Source organism: Salvia miltiorrhiza, chromosome 8, assembly GCF_028751815.1.
Source record: "Salvia miltiorrhiza cultivar Shanhuang (shh) chromosome 8, IMPLAD_Smil_shh, whole genome shotgun sequence".
Lineage (NCBI taxonomy): Eukaryota > Viridiplantae > Streptophyta > Magnoliopsida > Lamiales > Lamiaceae > Salvia > Salvia miltiorrhiza.
The window spans coordinates 45,788,918-45,812,452 of NC_080394.1; the positions used below are offsets into that span (position 1 = coordinate 45,788,918).

The 23,535-nt window shown below is 41.0% G+C and overlaps 1 protein-coding gene and 1 pseudogene across 1 annotated transcript; one reads left to right on the forward strand and one right to left on the reverse strand.

Annotated features, from left to right (window-relative positions):
- Positions 1-348: 348 nt before the first annotated feature.
- LOC130996781 (mitochondrial import inner membrane translocase subunit TIM10) lies at positions 349-2,763 on the reverse strand. Its single transcript, XM_057922090.1, has 6 exons — positions 2,340-2,763; positions 2,007-2,055; positions 1,842-1,894; positions 1,512-1,550; positions 1,286-1,355; positions 349-704 (listed from the first exon to the last, which is right to left on the reverse strand). Exons 2-6 carry the CDS (start codon positions 2,046-2,048, stop codon positions 654-656), a joined length of 255 nt encoding a protein of 84 aa, XP_057778073.1. The 5' UTR covers positions 2,049-2,055; positions 2,340-2,763; the 3' UTR covers positions 349-653.
- Positions 2,764-3,744: 981 nt separating this feature from the next.
- On the forward strand, positions 3,745-4,703 carry LOC130998541 (uncharacterized; annotated as a pseudogene).
- Positions 4,704-23,535: the final 18,832 nt, after the last annotated feature.

The following is a 23,535-nucleotide window of genomic DNA, read 5'->3' on the forward strand; positions in this document are numbered from 1 at the left end:
TATATCATATCATCACTCAATTATACGGATGAGAGATCAGACTATGAAACTCAATACCATCTTCAGCCATTCCACGACAAAACACGAAGTATTTGAAGATTTTTGGTCTGGCTCCCTCCCCAAGACTGTTGATAATAAATATACAAAGTAAATCTAAACGTGATATTTTAGTCATACCTTGAATAGTGTATAATTGTTCAAGTCTTAATTCAAAGAAATCTTAGTTTAAACAATCTATTCGCTTTCGTTCTACATAATAATAGAAATGATAGATAGATATCGACTAAACATGGGTACTACAAGGCCTTGCTTGTATTGCTTTCAACATAAATAAAAACACAACCGAGCTGCGAAAACATCAACTCAAATTTTACTCAGCGTTTCAAAAGAATTTTCCAACTACGTGGCAGCACTTATATGAGAAGAATATATTGAATCTTTACCAGCTAGTTGGTTTCAATAAAATTGTAAAGTAGTGCCTAGCATAAGCAAACGGTTCTGCATCTAAAAAGATAAGCTAATGCAACTTGACAACGCCAAATAAATACCTGCCAGATTCAGGTTTTATTTGATTAATTTGAGTTTTCAACGAATACAACATAATCTTTGTATACTCGTCTCGAGTCAGCTGAGCAAAAGAAAAATTATCTCCTTTACATTGGAGGTCGACTGTTGCCTAGCAGCTGGCCAACCAAGTTAGTCACCTGCAATGAAGAGACTAATAGCTGTCAACAAGTGTTCAATATTAGCACCAATACATGAGAATATGTTTTATTTACATTATGTATGAGATTATTTTACAAGAAACAAGTATAAAATAATCTACAAAACAAACTCTGAAACATTAAGAGGAACTATGTTTTATACAGAAGTCCTTATTTGACCTAAGTTCCGGCAAGCAAATTGAACTCCTAAACATGGCTCAAACCATTTGAATAAGACCATGTAAACAGTATTCTGCATAGTTTACCTCTATCCTATAGAAAGATAGTTGCATTTTCCATTCTCAAAATAATACGTGGAATAATTAACAACGACTTCAGAGGTTATGTACTTGTCTGATAAGCTCCTAGGAAGACTGATATAGCTCCAATCCAAAACATCTTACATACCACATTCGATAACAACTTCAAGCATATCAACCCGTATTAAAGAAAGACATGGTTAAACAATTATAAGCACATTGCATATTTTAAAGCCTGTGATAGGCAATGGCAGAATAGATAAAGGCACGCACGCACGCACACATTTCTCTATCGAATGATCACAAAAACCAACCAATCACCTGCCAATATTTCGAAACACAACGGTCAATGCAGCTGTTTTCCCCCATATTTAACTCAGCTTCCTTGTACCTAAAAGAAAAAAGAAAAAAGAAGAAAGAAAAAAGGAAAAAGAAAGAGGAAGTCAGTTACCACTCTCTTATATAATCCTGATCAACTGAAAACCTTCCACAACTACATAATCTAAAACAGAGCTTTCAGGAACAAATCAGGATCAGAATAACATACTTGTTCTCGACGCACTTGCTGAAACACGTGTGTGTGAGCCTGAATTAGAATAAAGGTCTCATCAAATCATCACATCAAGAAAAAGTGGAGAAACCTAAAGCACACACTACAAAATAATATACTGAGGGACTCGAGCGCCATTGTCAGTTAACAGGAAGCTCACAAATCATTAACCAAAACCACAATTACAATTCAAGCATTGACAAAATAAAAAATAAAAACATGCGAGTAACGTAGCAAAATCTTTAACATCAAAATATAGCAACGAATAATTGCAATCAGTTAAAGCATCAACGTGCGCGCACACACACACACACAAAGGTCACCTACTTGTTAAACATATCCACCCTGTACTCCATCTCCTTCTCCATCATTCCAATAATCTGCACAGAGAGAGAGAAAAAAAAATTAAGATCCAGAACAGTCGAAATCCAATTATATAGAAATCAGTCTTAATTTGGCGTGATTGAGCGTGTGAAAGTATAGAAGAAATACCTGTTCTCTCTCATGAGCAGATGGGGCATTGCCCGCAGCCATTAGAGATCTGAGATGGAGATAGCGAGAGAGCAAATAAGATCAAAATCCAATTTACCATCTATAAATAGATTATCATTATCTGCTAATTTTTCATCTTTCCATTGTGCAATTTTAGATTTGTAATTCTTTTGTCCTATTTTTTCGAAAAATCTTCTCTTTTTTGTTGCAGAAAACTTGTGTTGGTTCGACGGCGTTGGCAGCAAATCGGCCGAGATGATGAAGTGAAGAGGAATAAACGCTGAAAAGGAAGAAGCTACTGTGAAGAAGAAACAACGTTTTTTTTATTTTTACCTGTTGCAGACGCAGGCGCCAAGGATGGAGAAGGGGGGCGAATCGGGGCCACAGGGGGCTGAGCGAAGGCGGCGACACGTGATGAGGGAGATTGGGAGACGAGGGGGTTGGGCAAGCCGATGACGACGGCAACACAGAGAGGCCGGAGACGTGAGAGCGAAAGAGAGACAGAGAGAACAATGCGAGAGTGAGAAGGGAGAAACCAAACATAAGCGGCGCAAAGGATTAGGTTTTACATTTGTTTGGATTTTAGTTTGTTTGTTAGTATAATTTTAGTTTGGGCTCTTTGTTTATTTAGTTTTATTAGTGGCCCAAATTGTTATAATTTGTGAGTTAATTTATGTTAATTGAAATTGTTGGTAGTTGGGCTGTCAGTTTTATTGTTCGTTTGAATTTTATATGAATAAATATTTGATTATTATTTTTATATAATTGTTTATGAATAATTTAATTTTATAATTTTAACGATGTAACATTGTAATTGAGTGAAATTTATTTGTATCATTGAATTTGTAATTTAAATATTTGAGAATTGAGATGAATATCACACAATTAATCAAAATATGATATATCAATTAATATTCTAAATTAAATTTTTGATGTGAACGTATATATTTTTATCTTTTGATTACAAATGAATATACTATCATAACAACTCATACATTTTCAATCTATAAACACAAATATATAACGATCTAATAATAATGTATTTTGAGGAAGTATTTTTTTTTTTTTTGAGAATGTTTTGAGAATATAGCAATGTAAATCAAAATTCATTTAGTTAATCAATATGCGAATTACATTATTTTTGTACAAGATATTTAATGATTCATCTTCACTTATTTATAATAATACTAGTAAAATAAATAATTACAAAGATATAAACCATAGAAATGAAAATAAAATGATTTCATTCAAAAAGCAAACTATAAAATTTAAATTAAATAAAAAGGGTGCATGAATGGTATTTTTTATAATTTTACGATTTAATTATTTATTAGTTAAAAAGGATTGGATTCCAACTTTAGAAATAAACAAATAATTCATGAGTTAACTAAATAATTTAATGAAAAAAAAATCATGGATCCAAATATTTAGAGAAACATGAGAGATGAGTGTAGAAAATTGAGTTAAGTATCAATTTGGCCCCTAACGTAGAGGCCCCCGTAGCTATTAACACCCTATGGACAGGGGTGTGTCAACTAAGCCCCTGAAGTACCTAGCTAATTTCGGCCAATTAACCCCTCCGACTTAACGGACGGGTAACACCGTTAACTATTTTAATTTTTTTATTTATTTTATTTTATTGGTGGTGGGACCCACACCATCTTCTTCACCAAGCTAGCCGGAATCACGCCGGAAACCTAATCCACATCTCTCATCTCTTCCTTTTCTCTTTCCCCTTTCATTCATATATGCTCGAATAGATATGGATCCTTGCCCTTTCGTGCGCATCGCCGTGGGGGATTTAGCCTTGAATCTCCCGCACAAACCCCATCTCTCCTTCTACTCCAAATTCAAGCTTAGAGGCTTTCCCTCTCAGCTCTACGAAATCCCATGCGCCGCCGCCGTCGACGCAAGGATCCACGCTTGCTTCACTTTGAAGAAATCGGAGTTGGAGAAGCTAGCCGACAAACCTTCCAAATTTTATTGTCTGAGAATCGAGATTCACCGGCGAAGCGGTGGCGAGAGCAAGGGGTGTGGGTTAGTGATGAAGAGCGGTAAGCTGTTAGGGTGCGTTGTAGTGCAGTTGGATTTGAAGAGTATTAATGTTGAGAACCGGGCCTGCCCGATCCAGAACGGGTGGGTCCCTATCGTGTTTCAGTTCGAAGGGGAGCCCGAGTGCAGCCCGCAGTTCTTTCAGATCAACGAGAACGTCGTCAAGCAGCCTGTCTTCACCTGCAATTTCAGCTTCAGGAACTGCACCGACAGGAATTCTAGATCTAGGTAAACAATCATCATTCATCATACTTCAATTATCCAATCATTCATCTTATCTGTCTATCCAATTACAGATGCTTGATTTCGACATCAGAGCAAGCCGCGAGAGCAGCGTGGTGTTTGGGATCGACTTGGGACGAAGAAAAAGAGGTTCGAGAAGAGAGGAAGGGATGATTGATCACTATCCATGACCTGTCGGGGTCGTCGGTGGCGGCGGCGTCGATGGTGACGCCGTTCGTGCCGTCGCCCGGGAAAGACAACGTAGGGAGATCGAATCCCGGCGCGTGGCTGATCCTTTACATGATGATTAGGCGATTGAATTTCTCTTTCTCAGGAGTTAGAGATAGGCGCCCGTGGCTTGTCGCCGCTGCGACGCCGGAGTTTCAGGGAAGGGGTGGATTAGGTTTTCGGCGAGCTTGGTGAAGAAGATGGTGTGGGTCCCACCACCAATAAAATAAAATAAAATTAAAATAGTTAATGGTGTTAACCGTCCGTTAAGTCGGAGGGGTTAATTAGCGGAAATGAGGTACTTTAAGGACTTAGTTGACACACCCCTGCCCATAGGGTGTTAATAGCTACAGGGGCCTCTACGTTAGGAGCCAAATTAATACTTAACCCTAGAAAATTTAAGGTGTTTAATAATATGGTACGTGTCGCTGCACAAAAATATGATTTTCTTCTAAAAATGAAGAGTTTTGTATTTATATAACTATTAGAGCATAATTCATGTCAAGCCTCCATTACTATGTGAACCGTGGCTTCGGGCATCGCCTTGATTTGACCCGTCATTTCCTTGCCCCGCTCCATCCAGTTCATTTATATAACATAAATCACATTTAAACTAACAAAAAATGATACTTTCTTCAACAATTTAACACATCAATTTCATACCTCATTAACACTCCACATTTACAAAAAAACAAATCCAATCGTTTAACACATCAATTTTGATGGGTCCTTTACATGCTCAATTATCAATTATTAAAACCCATGCTCTTAGATCGCATTGTAATTTTCTTTGATAGAGAGAGTATTTTATTATATATATATATATATATATATAATATTATTTTTACACCATTATATTTATTTTTTTACATATGTTTATATATTGATTACTCGTGTACAAGCAAAGAATTTGGATGCAAGAATTTTCCTCCCAAAGCAACATCCAAAAATCTATTGGGTAATACCCATTTTGTTGTTTAATATACATTGTAATTGTTAATACCCATTAATGATTTTATGAATTAAATTGTATATGAATTTCATATTGACGAATTTTTGTTATTTTGATTGTAAATTTATTTTTATAACTATAGCAATTCACGCTGCTAAATTTAAATTAATCCAAAATATTCACTTTAAAAAAATTACAGAAATTAAAAAAATACTTATTGCATGAATTGTATTATGAGATATCTCAATGAGCTAAATAACTTATTCATTTATAAAAATGTACGAATTATTTTTGTAATCAATTGATCTTGATTTTTATAATTAATAATCAGTAGTTCTTATATTTTAGTTTGTCTAAGCGTACATTATAATTTAACTATAATATATAAATATCCTTTAGAGGTATAAATTCATTTTTTTTATAATTGAATAGACATTAATATTAGAGTTAAGAAAATTTTCGTCAATATTTATTATTTAAAAATGGTTAAATATTTATTTTTAAATAAATATCACTATATGACCCCTCTGGGAAAATATGAGCCGTCAAGTATGATGCATATAATTGAAAAAGAATATGTATAAAGGTAAACATAAATAGGGATGTCAATTGGGACAATCCATGGGGTTTCGGGCTAACCCTATCGTATTACGGGTTATTCGAGTGGGGGCTAATCAGGTTGAAGTTTTTTTTTCTGGATTAGAAATTTCTAATCCTAATCCTAAATGTTCTGGTTTCAGGCTAGCCCATTGGGCTAATCCGGCTCAAAATTACATAATAACTTATGCATGTCTTAGAGATATAAAGATGCAACATTTTTAGGTTAAGTATTGAATTAATAATACAGAGAAGTAAAATGATGAGTAACATTGAATTTCTAATATTGGAACAAAATATATTTTACAAACTTTTGAAAAAAACTATTTTATTATATTAATTTTCATAATCAAAGTAATGAAATTGAAAATCAAATACGAAGAAAATTTTCATATAATCAAGCGAATACATTATTTTCGGGTCAGTCCTATAAGATTTAGGGTTAGTTTCGGATCGATCCTATCGGGCGTCAGGCTATTCAGATTGTAATTTTTATTGGGTTGAAATTTCCAGCCCTAACCCTTTCGGATTAATGGGTTAATCGGGTCAGCTCACGAGTTTCTAGCTGGATTGACATCCCTAAACAAAATATGCATAACGTTACACACAAATATGCATAGTAATATTCGACTATATGCATAACTATGGTGGTGATGAGTTTCTATCCAACGTTATACATATTTATGTTCAATTATAAGCATAATTTTGATGGCTGTCGTGGGAAAAAAATGAATTTTTAGTAAAAAAAATTCAAAAAATTATTACTATTATTAGTTTTTTTTTAATTTTCAAAATTATTATTCCTATTTTACCCATGTGTGTATTTTGCCATGGAAGCCCTTAGAAGGCATTTGCAACGTGTCACACTCCTAGCACGCCACATATACATATTGCATGGTCCATATTTTAGATCTATTTTGAATTTTTAACAAAAACTTTGAGAGGTCGAAATAATGCCATCAACCTTCAATTTGTTATAACAATAAAATCTCCATTCTTTTTGTTATTGAAAATTGGCATATCAAACGTATTACTAACTGAATCCAAAATATCGAAATCGTGCAACAACAATATGACAACACTAACTTTATTCAAGCAGGTTACGTAAACTTTTCGACGTTTGAAAATATTTGGAAATGTTAAGAGTTCAACCACTTAAAAAATGATGACATAACTGCAATATTTCAAGAACAATACTAAAATCATAAACTAAAATTAATACTCCTAAGATAATTAGATAATTATGTACACTTATAGGTCCATTTAAATTGTTTATTATTAATTATATTTTTAGAAAATAAACCATTATATATATATATACTCGCTTACATACACAAAATTAAATATTTATGTTTATTTTTTTTGTCATAATATAATATATTAGATTTATTAAATATTATATTATTAATGTTAGTTTACATCTAAATATTTTATGTTAAATATTGTATTAAAAATACAGAAAAATGATGAGTAACATTGATTTTCTAATATTTAATCAAGGGTTAAGGTACAAATTCATCCCTAAACTAGACACCCCTAGAGCGTATATCCCCCAATTCTCCCTTGGCCCAAATACACCCCCAGAGTCCCTAAAAATGGTGCATTTAAACCTAGCGAGTTAACGCCGTTATCTCTCCGTTAACTTTTTTTTTTTAATATAAATTATGGATTTCGCTCTTTAAAACTTTTCCGGCTAGCCTTCACCAGAACCCCGACCTTCACCGCGATTAAAAAACTCTTGGCCGCAGCTTCAGTCTCAACTCCTCCAGCTTTACCTCCCGTCGTGACCGCTCCACTGGCACCAGTGCCAATGAGCTCACCCCCAGTACCGACACCGATAGCTTCCCATCTCTGTTATGTCATCGTCGCCGTCTCCCGGGTAAATTAAATTGTGCATTTTGCCATTGAGGGGCGCGCCGGAATAGAAGGACACATCAGAGAATTTTATGCCGTCACTGAGGATGATGTTGGCAGGGAAATCGCGATCGATTGTACCGGCGCCAACGGTGGTGAGCCACGGCGCGAGGTTGGTCACCGATATCTCGTTGGGGCTGTCGTTGCCAACTGAGGAGGAGATGAAAATATCCTTCGAAACGGCGCCGTATGCGCCGATTGCAATGTGATCGAGGTAGTAAGGGGATGAGATCCGCTTCTCCACCGCCAATTGGGATCAAAATCACGTCGACGCCACTTAAAAAAAAAGAATTTAAGTTAACTTGCGCGTATATCCCCTCATTCTCGACCTTGGCTCTGTTGGATTTGTATACTGAAAGCAAGAACGTTTTATGCTTGTATACAATGATTCATGTGTTCACTATTTAATTTCCTATCTGATTGTGTTCATGATTGCATATGTATGTTCTTTATCTCTATATAAGTAGATTATATGGTGTGTTGTACATCATAGAAGACCATATAATTGGAATAACCTTAAGAGATATAAAATGATCACAGCCGAGTTGACTCTAGGACGAGTCATTGGTTTAGGCTGCAGTATAGATGGAAAGAGTTTGTCTTGACTACTTGTCTATACTGGTACGTCATAACGTATTGATAGGATCACAGTGAGATGTATTATTCTCTCTGACATAAGTGAAGACTCAAGATCTCGGTGACTTAATAGAATCTTAATACTAATAAGATTTCAAATATATATGTTGATTCGTATATCACTTTGACTTACTATGGGTGAGAGTTATATAGTAACTTGAGTACTTTGTATCTTGGGTGATAGCGGTCAATATATGATATTTGATTATCTGCATTAGTACCCGTATCCGGTATAGGATAATGACATCCCCTTAAGGAGCTCAATAAGGTTTATTGCGTTAAACCCTGCAGGTTGATTAAGTTCAGACGCAATAATAAAGTTTGAGTGGTACTGCTTAAGGATTACAAAGAGATTAATTAATTTAAGCTGTCAGAGCTCTAATTAATTAATGGATGTCGGATATTTTAAATACGGGGATTTAATAAGTCTAAATACAAGCCCCGACTCATCACCGTCAATAAAGGGGTAAGTCAGTATTGATTCTCTAGTGGAATGAATTAATACTTATGAATTAATTATGATCTGGGCTGATGACAGAAATTAATTCATTTGAGTCCCATCTTTATTCCTTGTATCTGGTCCCTGGACTGGCCCAAAGTCTCCTATGCCCTAGATGGAGAATTCGCCCATCACAGTTCTGGCGCCCTAAGGACTATATTTTGTCTTTAAATACAACTGTCTGCTCTCAGGAAAAATACACACGCCCCAAGTTGACATGGATGGAAACTAAACGACTAGGTAAATAGTCTGGTTGAGGGGTTCATGTGTAAACGTCCACACGATCGTGGCTTACTCGTGAGATTCCTTGGGCAGTTGGAGGTTTCATTAATATTGTTTTATCAAAAGGTTACAATATTATTGTTACGAATTATGTGCTTCATGTTCTTACATGTTTATTTTGTTTTACATTCATATATCTCTATGTCTCTTATAATCTCTATTATTGCAAACAATCATCTCACTGGTCCGAACTATGTTGAATGGAAATGCCATCTTATGTATATTCTTGACGCTGAGGAGCACAGTTTTGTGCTTACTACTCCACGTCCCGCGGCCCTTACTGATGAGTCAACTGATGTGGAACGAGAGGCGCATAGAAGGTGGCACAAGTCAAATAATATGGCCAAGTGCTATATTATGACGACTATGTCACAAACTTTGCAACTCCAGCATCAGGTCATGAATGACGCGACTGACATCATGTTGAACCTCACTGAGGTTTATGGGGAGTCCGAGAGATCTGCTCGCTTTAACATAATGAGAGAAATCTTACCATGTAAGATGAGCGAGGGCAGTTCTGTACACGAGCATGTCATGCACATGATAAATCTTTTTGATAGGCTCGAGTTACTCGGAGGAGGTATCGAAGGGGATATCAAAGTCGATATCATCCTGAATACTCTCCCTAAGACCTTTGAGAACTTCCATCTCAATGCCATTATGAGCAAGGCCAACTATACTCTTAACAAGTTGTTGAATGCTCTAGTGATGGCAGATGGAGTCATGGGCAATGGGAAAGAGGTACTTGTCGCTGCCAAGAGATCTGCTTATTCGTCGAAAGGCGGGAAAAAAAGTAGAAAGGTCCGAAGGGCAAGGGAGGCAAGGAAGCTAGTGGGAGTAGCAAAGTGGGCTGCCCTACCAGCGGTGTAAAGAAGCCAACGGGAAAGGGAAAGTGCTTCAAGTGCGGCAAGACTGGGCACTGGAAGAAAGATTGTCCGGTGCTAAAGGCAAAGGAACAAGGTACGTCACAAGTTTTAGTAACTGAAACATGTTTAGCTTCATTTTCTACTCATTCTTGGGTAGTGGATACGGGGGCAACTGACCATGTTTGTTGACTCAACTAGAAACACCTCTAAGTTGACTTGCAATAGAACAAGGACATCCTAGCAGTGATAAGTTGACCCAGTGTCATCTCTCAAGGAAGATCTTAAAGGGCAATTAATTATGTCACGCGAAAACAGTAAACTAAGGATGATTAAACTAAAACATGGAAAGTAAATTAACGCGAATTAAACTTAACTAGGCAAAAAGGAATTATTAACTAATGCTTGTAATTTAAACTTAACTAAAAGCTTAATCTTAAAATTATCTAGGCATGAAACTATTAAACCCTAGGCAAGAATTAAACGCATAAAAGTAAAAGAACTTGGAAATTAAATACTAACTAGGAATTTAAATACTTGTAATTTAAAAGCTTCTAATCTAATGAGCATAAAACTAAATTGCATAATTTAAAGTGCATAATTTAAATTGCAGAATTTAAAGAAAGCAACTAAAAACAAATAAATAAACTTAATTAAAAAAATACCGTAAATCGTCTCGAGAAGTAATCTGTCACGTAATTTAAAGAGATCAGCGAAAGCCACCCACGGCGCCGCAGTGTCACGGCGGCCGCTGTCCACGGCGCCGCCGTCCCTGGATTTCAGCAGTTACGTTTTTCTTCATATAAAAGCCGATTTTTAGGGTTTTGAAGCCACTTTCGACCCCAGCAGCCTCCAGGCGATTTTACCTTCGTTTTCCTAGTTTTAGAGTAGTTAAAATATCAACAAACATCTTTTGGCTTTGTGGATTAAAGATTACGTTAGTTTCATTACATTGGATTGAAGATTTAGATCGTACTCGCTATAAGAACTCAGTTTTTGTTTTCTATAGGATTGAATGCTAGTCTATTTCCTTTGCGTAGATTATTGTTGCTTCGAGTTTATTTGATGAATTGTTTATTCTTTTATCTCGCCTAGATAATCGTTGTTCATGATTGATTGAATTAACTATTGCTTTCTAGATTGCTAGTTTAGAACCCTAGGTTTATTGGTTTTCCTGCATTCTTAATCTGCTTCCTATCTTTCGTCTAGATAGATTTATATGTTTTATTTTAATTACGCATTAGTTAATCGGAGAGAGAGTGTCAGACCCAACTACCCGATTAGAGTGTTTAGGTTTATTTCCTGTTTCCTGTGAGTAGCACGATTAAAGCCCTGCTAAGCCTTCCGTGTGAGACGACTTGAGTCACCTTACCGCCCTAGGATGACCTCGTATAAATTCGAGTCCATCCGCTAGGTGTTTTTGGATGAGTCAGGCATTACTCACAAGGTTGCCACACCCTATCATCCTCAAACCTCGGGGCAAGCCGAAACAAGTAATCGGCAAATCAAGGGCATACTCGAAAAGACGGTCCAACCCTCTTGTAAGGATTGGTCTCTTAAGCTCAATGATTCTTTGTGGGTGTATCGAACTGCCTTCAAAGGAGTCCTAGGAATGAGCCCCTACCGCCTTGTCTATGGTAAGGCATGCCACTTACCGGTGGAGGTTGAGCACCGAGCTTATTGGGCCATCAAGGCCACAAATTGCGACCTTACAACCGCGGGGAAGCATAGAGCCTTGCAAATGGAAGAACTCGATGAATTGCGCAACGAGGCGTACGAGAATGCAAGGATCTACAAAGACAAAGTCAAGAGGTTGCACGATAGTCGTATTGTGCCCAAGAATCTCCAGCCCGAAATGAAGGTTCTTTTGTTCAACTCAAGGTTGAAACTCTTCCCGGGCAAGCTCAAGTCTCGTTGGAACGGTCCTTTCATCCTTAAGGAGATTCTTCCTCATGGCGCCGTGATCTTAAGCAAGGAGAACAACGAAGAGAAATTTACAGTAAATGGGCATAGGGTGAAGCCCTACCTGGAGCATGAAGTGGTTGCCGTTGTAGTGGAGTCTTAAGCACTCCACGACCCAACGTTTTGACAAGGCTTAATGCCGTCGAGCTCTCGACCTTAACTAGAGCGCTTCGTGGGAGGCAACCCACGTTTCTTTCTTTTCTCTTTTCTCTTTTGTTTTGTGTGGAGTGAGTTTTTGAGGTGTTTTATCCTGTTTTTGCTGATTTTAATTGGGTTTTTACTAGTGTTTAATTGTGGTGATGCAGGAAATAGGCTTATCGGACTCCCTCCGAGCTCGAAGAAGGTGAGAAGGGCCGCTGGACGTCCAGGGACACCCGCCGCCGCCCCACGGCGGCGGCCGTACGTATTTCACAACCAAAACCAGCCAAAAACCCGAAGGGGGGTGACGGCGCCGCCGTGCCACGGCGGGCGCCGTCACACCCACACACCAATTCCACCAAAAACCCCGAAGGGGGTGCACGGCGGCGCCGTCCCACGGCGGGCGCCGTCACCCCCAACCCGTCCCTCCCAGCCCGCCCAGCCCAGCCCAGCCCGCCACCTCACTATAAAAACTAAACCCTACTTTTCCCTCCCCTCCATCAGCCACCCGCCCCCTCACCATCTCACGCCTCCCTCTCATTCTCCATAACCACCACACCACCACCAATCTCCACCGACATCCATCACTACCACCGCTGCCACACTGTCGCCGCCGCCACCGCCGCCACACAGCCCCACCGCCGCAGTGCAACCGCCGCCGCTGCCGCACCCACCGCCGCAGCAACTCACACCATCAGCTCCAGCCCAGCAGCGCCGCCTCCAGCCCGCCCAGCAGCGCCGCCTCCAGCCGTCCACAGCCGCCGCCGTCTGCACGGCCGCCGCCGTTTGCACCGCCTCCGCCGTCTGCACGTCCGCCACCATCCACCTCCTACTATGGCTAATCTCAATACCTACAAGTGCCGACGACGCCTATTAGTCACCGACGAAGAAGACGAGGCACCACCTAGCCCTCAGGCCTCTCCTAGACGCCCCCCCGCCCTCCCACTCCACCGAAGGATATCCGCCACGTCTATAATGCCCCTTTCGCTATCTACGAAGATTGGGAGGGCACTCGGTGGAAGGCCTTAAAAGGGAAGCAAGTCACCCAACCTCGTTGTCTTGATTGGCCATTGCTCAGAAGGTTGAAGCTTGACAAAGCCATCGAGACACATCTGCAGAATATGGGACTCTTCAAGTATACACAAACCACACCGCCGGGCTTGCTTCCGCTGCATTTAGAGTTCTTATGCACCCTCAACTTCACCGCCGACATGTCCTAGCTCCATTGTCGCATGGTCAATAGGCCGCTCGTGATTGATTATAGGGTGATGAACGAAGTCTTTGGTTTTCACCCGAAGCCATTAAAGGGTATGCCGGATACTTGGGTGGTTGCCAATGCTTGGAAAGAGTTAACGGGTTTGCCAACTTGGACCGGCCATGGTGCCCCGAATAACCAGCTTTGGGACGTCGACATGGGCATTCTACACAAGTTCCTGTCTTTCTGTGTTATGGGCAAGGAACAGGCGAACAAAGTGAATGCGTCGGAGGTGTATATGTTATGGTGTGCCAAGCGAAAGAAGAAGATTGATGCCACCACCATTATTTGGAACCAGCTGCATACCATGGCCCGGCACGGAGGATTCAAGCCCTCCCTGAGCCCCATTTCAACCGCCCTCGCCCTCCACTTCCGTCTCTTCACGCCGACCGAGGTCCCCGATCACCTGCGCTCCCTTATGCAAAGGCCCATCGATCGCTCAGAGCTCAAGACGTTTGTGGCCTCTAATTTCACCATCATTCCACAGGCCCAACGCCCCAAAGTTCGTTCCATCTTGCAGCAATTTAACCGGGGTGAGGGCACGTCATCCTCAGCGCGCCATGTCTTAGATGACGATGATGAGGGTGATGATGAAGAGGAGGAGGAGCCTGCACCACCACCGTCTTTCACGTATGATCCTGAGGCCGGCTCCTCCAATGCTTTTCAGCAGTTCCAGGCCCACTTCGACGAGTCCTTTGGCCAATTTCGCCAGGATGTCTACTCTCACTTTGATACGGTGCAGGACTCGGTGGGTGGCCTATATGACAGGATCGATGATATTTATGGTCATCTGGACCATCTTGGTGGCCAAGTGACGCGCATGCAGCAATAGTTGGGCGACGTCTACGGCCGTGTTAATACCATAGGCGGGGAGGTCACAGCGTTTGCGTGGGCAAGTGTCGTCGTATGATGCTCGGTTTGCCCAATACAACCAGGGCCTGACCGATGCCAACCAGGGCCTCACCGACACCAACTACTACATCGCCGACCTCGAGAGGCAGTGGGCCGCCTTCTCCCTGCAGAACCAGGACCAGTTTCGGCACCCTCCGGGCCCCCCTCGGGGCCCCTACTGAGCTCCCCTTTTACCCACTTTTGTACATATTCTTTGCTTTCGTTTCTTTTCTGTTTTATGCTGTTTTCTCTTGTGGGTTTTTGTGGTTGCTCGCTATACAGGTTTGGGTTGCCGCTCTCTCTACCGCCGTCGCCGTGTTGGCTGCACTCCTATTCAGGGACGTTCTCTAACTTTCTCTTTTTTGTGCCCTGAGGACAGTGCACGTTTTTTCTCCATGGGGGAGGGGCGTTATTTATTCGTTGTGGGGGTCTTGTGGTTTTGTCTTGGTTGTGTTGTTGATTGTCCTGCATGCGGAGTTTATGATGCTCTATCACTACGTTGCATGCTTGGTTGTGGTGCCCTGTTTGCTTGTCTTGGGGCGAATGGTTCCCTCGTCTTGCTTTCTTGCTTGTTTTCGAAGTGCTTCGCATATTGATGATGGTTCACTAGCGATTCTGGGTTATGTTTTGTGTTGTTTGTTGTCCTTGTCTTTTATGATTGAATTGTTCCCAATGAAGTGTAATTAGTTTAAGGTTTTGATGCAACACCCTGATGAGCAACTCTTGACGTGATTTGTCCGGTAGATGCTAGGGGGAGTGTTTTCAGTGCAATTTCCTAATATCTTTCTCTGTGTTGAATTGTTTGGTTGGTTGTTGAGTTTTTGATAGCTCTGGGTCTCTGCTCCTCTAATGGCTTCATTATGAGCATGGGAAACCACACGAGAATATTTTGGATCACCTCCAAAAGTTCAATCTCGTGAATCATGGCCTATCTATTAAGAGCGAAAATAACGTGACCCCAAAAAAAAAGAGAAGTGTATTGTGAAAAAATGAAAGATTATGAAAAAGGAATGAGATATGATTATAAAGGAAATTGCATTGGGTCTGATCGGATTGAGTTGTATCACCTTGTTGTTGCATTTTTAAATCTTAGCTTTGAACACTTGATTGGGGGACATTGATATCTTGAAGGACTTGGATTGGTTTGTGTTTGCTTGGTGAGAAGAATCGCTTGTGGATTTTCTTTCAATATTGTGATTGTTGCTTGAGGACAAGCAAGGATTTAAGTGTGGGGGGGTTGTTTACCTCGCTTTTGGGTGATATTTGCAAGTGTTTCTACTGCACTTTTGAGCTCGTTTCGTACCTTTGTGCTCTATTTTTCACGTGCTCGATGGCTTTTTGGGTGTACAACTGCCGTGTGCAGGAATCGAGAGCTGTTAGGCGTTTTTGGCATCGTGGGAGCAATTTTTGAAGTCAGGCTCACGGCGGCCGCCGTCTGACAGCGGCTACCGTCGAGACGGCGGTCGCGGCCCCACGGCACGGGCCGTGCAATTCCTGGGGTAAACAGCGAAGGCCACTCACGGCGGCCGCCATCCCGGGCGTTTCGGCAGTTACGTTTTTTGCCATATAAAGCCGAATTTTAGGGTTTTTTCAGCCACTCTCGATCCCAGCAGCCTCTAGGGCGAATTCCACACTTTTTCCATGGTTTTTGGAGTTTCAAAACATTAACATTTGCTTTTGGATTCATTGGATCACTATTGATGTCAATCAACATTCCATCGGATTAGTTTATTGGATCACTACGTTTTGTAAGAACTCACTTGATTCTCTTAGTTTATTTGAATCCTTTGTTTTATGCTTTTGATGAATGTGATGATTTGAGATTATTTTCGTTGAATCTTGATAATTTACGTGATTCGTTAGTTCGTTATTGTTGCCTACGGATTTCTCTTAATGTGAATGTTTAGGAATCTCTTTTATGGTGATTAAAGCTCTCTTTGAATTTGAATATGATGCTTGATTTAGTTTTCATGCCTAGGGAGCAATTGATTGTTGTTTATGAGTTTATGATCGCTTTGTTTAGAGTACTAGATTAAAACCCTAGTTGATAGGCTTAATGTTTAATCTTATGTTCTTAGTTGTTTCATATCTACTGCATTAGTTAATGTTTATTGCTTTCTTCTGTTTATGTCTTGGTGATTAGAGTGCGAGATAGTGCCAGACCCAACTACCCGATTAGAGTGTTTAGGTTTTCTTTCTGTTTCTTGTGAGTAATACAATTAAAGCCCTGCTAAGCCTTCCGTGTGAGACGACTTGAGTCACCTTACCGCCCTAGGATGTCCTCGTATAAATTCGAGTCCATCCACTAGGTGTTTTTGGATGAGTCAGCCATAAAAGGTCGGCCAAGCAAAACAAGATGCCCATTCTCTCCTCTAATCCCTTTTACCACATCAAGGACAACAAAATCAGCCAAAACTCTAATCCCCCTCACAACAACCTCAACATCCTCAACAAGGCCCCGTGGGCTGCTAACAGAGCCGTCAGCTAGCTCTATCTTCATATTCGTGCATTTCAGCTCTTTATTACCCAATTTCTCAAAAATATCAAGCGGCATCAAATTGACTGCCACGCTGGTGGACGTCGCCAACCACCAAATAATTCCTGCGGAATTACCAAAATAAATTAGTATATTGGTAAGCAGGGTCGATCCCACAGAGAGCAGTTAAAACTCATTCAAATCCCTAAATCTATAAATTCGGTGATGCCACCACGCCTTAACTTTAAGAGAAGTTAATTAAACTAAGAATGCAGAATTAAATAAAATACCCTTGAAATAAATCTAAAAAGGTAATTCGGCTCAAATAAATCCACTCTAATTCAACTCTGATCCTCGACGCAATAATTAATCAATCCCTATCAACCAACCAGTTATAGGATACCGTGATACGCACTGACATACCCCAATTCCTACTTACTATGTCGATAAACAACTAGATACGCTAGTCTTGTCTATTTCCCTTATTAAAATATAACCTAGCTGGATACGCCAGTCTTAGATTTAATATTCTAACAGCATTAAGAGGAAGGAACCCAATTTAAACCAATTATCCTAGATACGCTAGTAATAATTAATCCATCAGTTTATTCCTACTACAAACATGGTAGTTTTGTCACTAATCAGCCCTATTCCAACAATTACGGATTGGAGGTGCTAATTGACTATAATCCAATTAAACCTAAGTTGATCAGGCTTAAATAAAATCAGAAGTATCATTGAACCTAGGAATTAATCGGAATCAATAGTAATCAATTTTAAACCAATTAGGTCTCACAGATAATTAAATCAGAGTTTCATTATTCTCGCCGAATTAAAAAGTTAGCTACTCATGCTTAAATTAAGAACAAGCAAAGAAATAGAAGTAAACATAAAACAAGAGAATAAATTAAAATGCAATAAAATAACTACTCTGGAATGAAAAGAGAAATCGTCGGTACTGAAAGCTAAAGCAAAAGTATGAACGTAATCAAAGTAAACTAATAAATCTAAGTCTAAGGTTGCGGCTGCCAAGGGAAAGTTGATCTCCAGGAAGGACGAAAATTAGGGCAAAAGATTGTGTATCTGAAAGAAAAACTAGGCCCTATTTATAGACTTCAAATCCTTCTTGATCACTATGGAAGTTGCCATGCAAAGCCGAACTCTAAAAGGAAAAGAATCGTGCAAAGGAAGGTAAGTCCAGCCGTGACGCGCGCTCTGGAAATAATCTCCACTATGGCGGAAATCGCGGCTCTCGCCAGCGGAACGGCTTCCGCTCTGGCTCTCGCCAGCGGAATGGGTTGCCAGGGGAATGGTGATTTCTATGCTATCGCCAGAGGAACGGTGATTTCTCTAGCTTCTCGATTCCGCTGTAATGGACTTCGGTTCCGCTGCACTGGACTTTGATTCTGCTGGCGTTTTGATTCCTCTGGCGCTTCGATTCCTCTGGCGCTTTCGCGGATTTCTCTGACTTTTCAGCGCGGGCTTCGCTTCTCTGACTTCTTGATTTCTCTGCTTTGACTATCCACTTCGCTGCTCTGGAGATTGGTTTCTCTGACTCGGGGCTTCGGCTGACTTCTCTGGTCTGGTATGGAGCGCGGGCTTTGGCGATAGAGCTATGCTGCTTTGCTCTGGCTACAGAGTTATGCTAAAAACACCTCTTTAGCCCCGAAATCTCCAAAATTGTATTCTTCCATCTAAAAACCTAAATCTCCTGCAAAGCATCAAACAAGCCATAAAACGCACCATTTTCCAGAAGATTATCTTAAAATAAAGCTCATATAACCCCCAAAATTTAGCACAATTAAGCATAAATCAACCCCCCCCACACTTAGCCTTTTGCTTGTCCTCAAGCAAAATTCATATGAATCATAGGAAGAGATTGATTTCAACAATGCTAATTTCCAATCCAAACATTCACAAGTCAATTCAAGATTTTACAATCAACACACATCTTCTCGATCATACAAGTAACTCAAAGTTTAAGAAGCAACAAAAGTGTAATGCAAGTAATTTGATCAGACCCAATTCTCCGCTAGAAGTGAATTCCCTAATGTGATCGCCTTTATAATCAATATCACCATTTTTTCACACTTTTTGTGCTTAAGATTTTCGACAGTTGAGCCATAATTCATGAAATAAAACCATTTGGATTTAATCCAAAGTTTTTTCACGTGGTTTCCCATGCTCATAGTTGAACTAGAGGAGCAGAGACTCAGAGCTGTCACATTTTCAGAGCAGGCCAGATGTTTCAGAGCTGGTAATTCAAAAGTTGGCGATTCGTCCAACATTTTCACAAATAAGATACGATCGTAGGCAATCACAATGACAACACTCCTTCTAGCATCTACCGGACAAATCACGTTTTACTAACTTACAAAAATGTTGCAACAAAACTCATAATTCTTTGCACAATCAAGAAACATATATCGAAGGTAAAACAAGAATAACCACCAAACGAACACAAACCCGAAACGCGCATCGAAAATCATCTACTCTTCCACAAATTCATAAAAATTAGCAAGATTCGAGACCAAAAACTAAGCATAGAAAGACTAATCTTGCCCAATTGAAAGCATAAACACAATAAAACACCCCCCACACTTAAAGCATGGCATGTCCTCAGGGCACGAAAGAAATAGGAAGAGTTGAGAAAACGTCCCTTATTATCGGCATTTGAGAAACTGAAGCATCGTGAGAGATGGTGAAGAGTGGAGTTTGTGGTCGATGCAGAGTAGAGACGGCGGCGCTGGCAGGCAGAGGAGTGAGTGGTGGCGCTGGCATAGCAGAGGAGAGCTGCAGAAACATGAACACCTCCAGAAGCATAGTATCCGCATAGCAACCTAACTTAAGACAAAGAACCAAACACCAACTAAAAACAAAACAAAGAACAAAACTAAAAACAAACCAACGGTGGGTTACCTCCCACCAAGCGCTAGATTTGAAAGTCGCTAGCTCGACTGCTCAAGTGCTCAGAAAATACCCGGAACCAACAGCGAAACAGACTCCGCTGGAACTAAAGAAGAGGCAACGGCTTCAAACGTTGTCCATTCACGGTGAATGTCTTCGCCGTATCTAGGCTGCATATCTCAAACGCCCCATTGGGGTAGACAGACTGAATCACGAACGGACCAACCCATTTTGTCTTCAACTTTCCGGGCATTAAACGCAGCTTCGATTGGAACAAGAGTACCTTTTGCCCGACCATCAAGGATTTCTCTCGCAGATTCTTGTCATGCCACATCTTAGTGCGCTCTTTATACCACATGGCTGCATCATATGCTTCAAGACGAATCTCCTCCAATTCTTGAAGTTGAAACTTTCTTTCCTCCTCACACTTAGGCAACTGCTTATTCACTTCTTTCACGGCCCAATATGCGCGATGCTCTAACTCAACCGGCAGGTGGCACATCTTCCCAAAGATTAGACGATAAGGTGACATACCTATTGGGGTTTTGTAGGCAGTTCTGTACGCCCAGAATGCGTCATCTAGCCTCAAGCTCCAATCCTTTCGAGACAGGTTCACCGTTTTCTCTAGAATTTTCTTCACTTCTCGGTTGAAAACTTCGGCTTGGCCGTTGGTTTGAGGATGGTAAGGAGTAGCCAATCGATGATGCACACCATATTTCTTCATCAATGCTTCGATGGTGCGGTTGCAGAAGTGCGTCCCCTGATCGCTAATCACTGCTCGAGGTACTCCATACCTAGTAAAGATGTGGGACTTCAAAAATGCGGCAACCACCTTGGCATCATTCGTTTTCGTGGCCTTTGCTTCTACCCATTTCGACACGTAGTCAACGGCGAGCAAGATGTAGAGATTGCCGTATGAGCTTGGGAATGGTCCCATGAAATCCATCCCCCACACATCAAATATCTCACAAAAAATCATCGGGACTTGGGGCATCTCATCTCGCTTGGAGATATTTCCGGTCAGTTGACAACGATCACAGCTTTTGCAAAATAGATAAGCATCTCTATGCAATGTGGTCCAAAAGAAACCGGAATCAAGTACCTTCCTCGCTGTACGTTTCGGACCAAAATGACCGCCACAAGCTAGAGAATGGCAGTGTACAAGAATGGCTCGTTGCTCTGCTTCAGGAACGCAACGTCGGATAATCTGATCAGCTCCAACCTTCCACAAATAAGGTTCATCCCAAAGATAATACTTACACTCACTTCGAAGTTTCAGCCGCTGTGCCTTTTTGAACAAAGGTGGGAATATTCCAGAAGTTAAATAATTGACGATGTCGGCGAACCATGGCTCGGACCGACCTTTTTCCTCGACTGAATACGCTGCTGACATTTCCAGAGCAGAACACGTGCGCCAGAGCGGATGACCATTTCTCTGGCGGGAATCCAGAGCAGAGGAATCACCATTTCTCTGGAGATAGCCATTTCTCTGGCGGGAATCTATTTCTCTGGCGGCTTGCTTCCGCTGCTCTAACTCGGAGGAAAAGTCCTCTTTGGGCAAACAAACGGCTGAACATGTCTGGATGGCATAAAGATGCTCTTCTGGGAAAGCTTCGTTGATAGGGCTCTCATCTTCCCCTTGCTGGACTAAACGACTTAAATGGTCAGCCACATGATTCTCCGCTCCCTTCTTATCCCGAATCTCCCAATCAAACTCCTGCAACAAAAGAATCCATCTAATCAAGCGTGGCTTTGACTCCTTCTTTGATAGTAGAAACTTCAATGCGGCATGGTTCGTGTAGACAATTATTTTCGCCCCCAAAAGATATGAACGGAATTTTTCAAAGGCAAAAATAATTTCCAACATCTCTTTTTCTGTTGTTGCATAGTTGCATTGGGCGGGATTCAACGTCTTTGAAGCATAGTAAATTACGTGGCTCTCCTTCCCCATTTTTTGTCCAAGCACCGCACCCACAACATGGTCACTAGCGTCGCACATGAGCTCAAAAGGAAGGCTCCAGTCAGGTGGTTGCATAATCGGAGCCGTGGTTAACTTGGTTTTCAACAAGTCAAACGCCTGCTTGCAGTCATTTGTTAGGGCAAATGGAACATCATTCTGCAGCAGATGTGTCAATGGTTGCGCGATCTTTGCGAAATCCTTGATGAATCGTCTGTAAAATCCAGCGTGACCAAGAAAACCTCAAATCTCCTTCACATTTGTAGGGTATGGCAGCTTTGCTATCAAATCCACCTTTGCCTTGTCCACTTGAATCCCCCTTTCTGAAACAACATGGCCTAAAACGATGCCCTCCTTGACCATAAAATGACACTTTTCAAAATTCAAGATCAGATTCTTCTCTACACAACGTGTCAAAACCTTCTCCAAGTTGTCAAGGCAGCCCTCAAACGATGCTCCATAAACTGTAAAATTGTCCATAAAGATTTCTATGCTCTTCTCAATCAAATGAGAAAAAATACTCATCATACATCTTTGGAAAGTGCCGGGTGCATTGCACAATCCAAACGGCATCCTTTTGCAAGCATATGTTCCGAACGGGCAGGTGAAGGTAGTCTTCTCTTGATCTTCTTGGTTGACATGAATTTGAAAATAGCCACTATATCCATCCAAGAAGCAAAAGAATGATTGTCCAGCCAGGCGCTCCAACATCTGATCAATGAATGGTAGAGGAAAATGGTCCTTGCGAGTGGCTGCATTTAACTTCCTGTAATCGATGCACATCCACCATCCAGTCACAAGATGCATCGGCACCAACTCATTCTTCTCGTTCTCAACCACTTGCAATCCCGACTTCTTTGGAACCATGTGAATCGGGCTCACCCACTTGCCGTCAGAGATAGGATAGATGATTCCCAAAGCGAGAAGCTTTAGAATCTCCTTAAGCATGATCTCCCTCATGTTCGGATTCAACTTCCTCTGCGGATCTCTAACAGGCTTAGCGTCCGGCTCCATCAAGATGTAGTGTTGACACACGTCAGGACTTATACCAGTGTTGTCCGCCAATGTCCACCCAATAGCCTTCTTGTGCCTCTTAAGCACGGTGATCAACTGCTGCTCCTGGCTTGCGGTCAGATCGCTGCTAATGATGACTGGAAGAGTATCGGCATCCACCAAGTAGACATACTTCAGATTCAGAGGAAGAGGCTTGAGCTCCAGTTCAGGCGGCTTTTCATCGGATCTCATCGGTCTATCGTATGGTGTCTGTTTGGGCAAACAGAACTGGCTTCTTGGACTGACCACCTCCGGTTGTGCATAAAGAGACATGATGGCCTCCTTGACCTCTGCATCGTTCATCCCTTGAGCATCAAAATCTGTCCAACTCTTAATCATAGTGAGCTCCAACTTATCTTGCATGAATTCGGTCTCAAGAAATTCTTGGACGAGAGGGTCAATCACATCAATAGAATAAGCATTTTCAGCATCATTAGGAGTTTTCATGGCATCATCCATACTAAAAGTGTATTTCTCCCCATGATAATCCAGACAAATCGTGCCATTACTAACATCTATGATTGATTTTGCAGTTCTTAAGAACGGACGACCTAAAAGGACTCCCGTTGAACCCTTAGATTGCACTCCACTCATCCTCACCACATAGAAATCAGCAGGATAAACAAAGTTATTTACACTCACAAG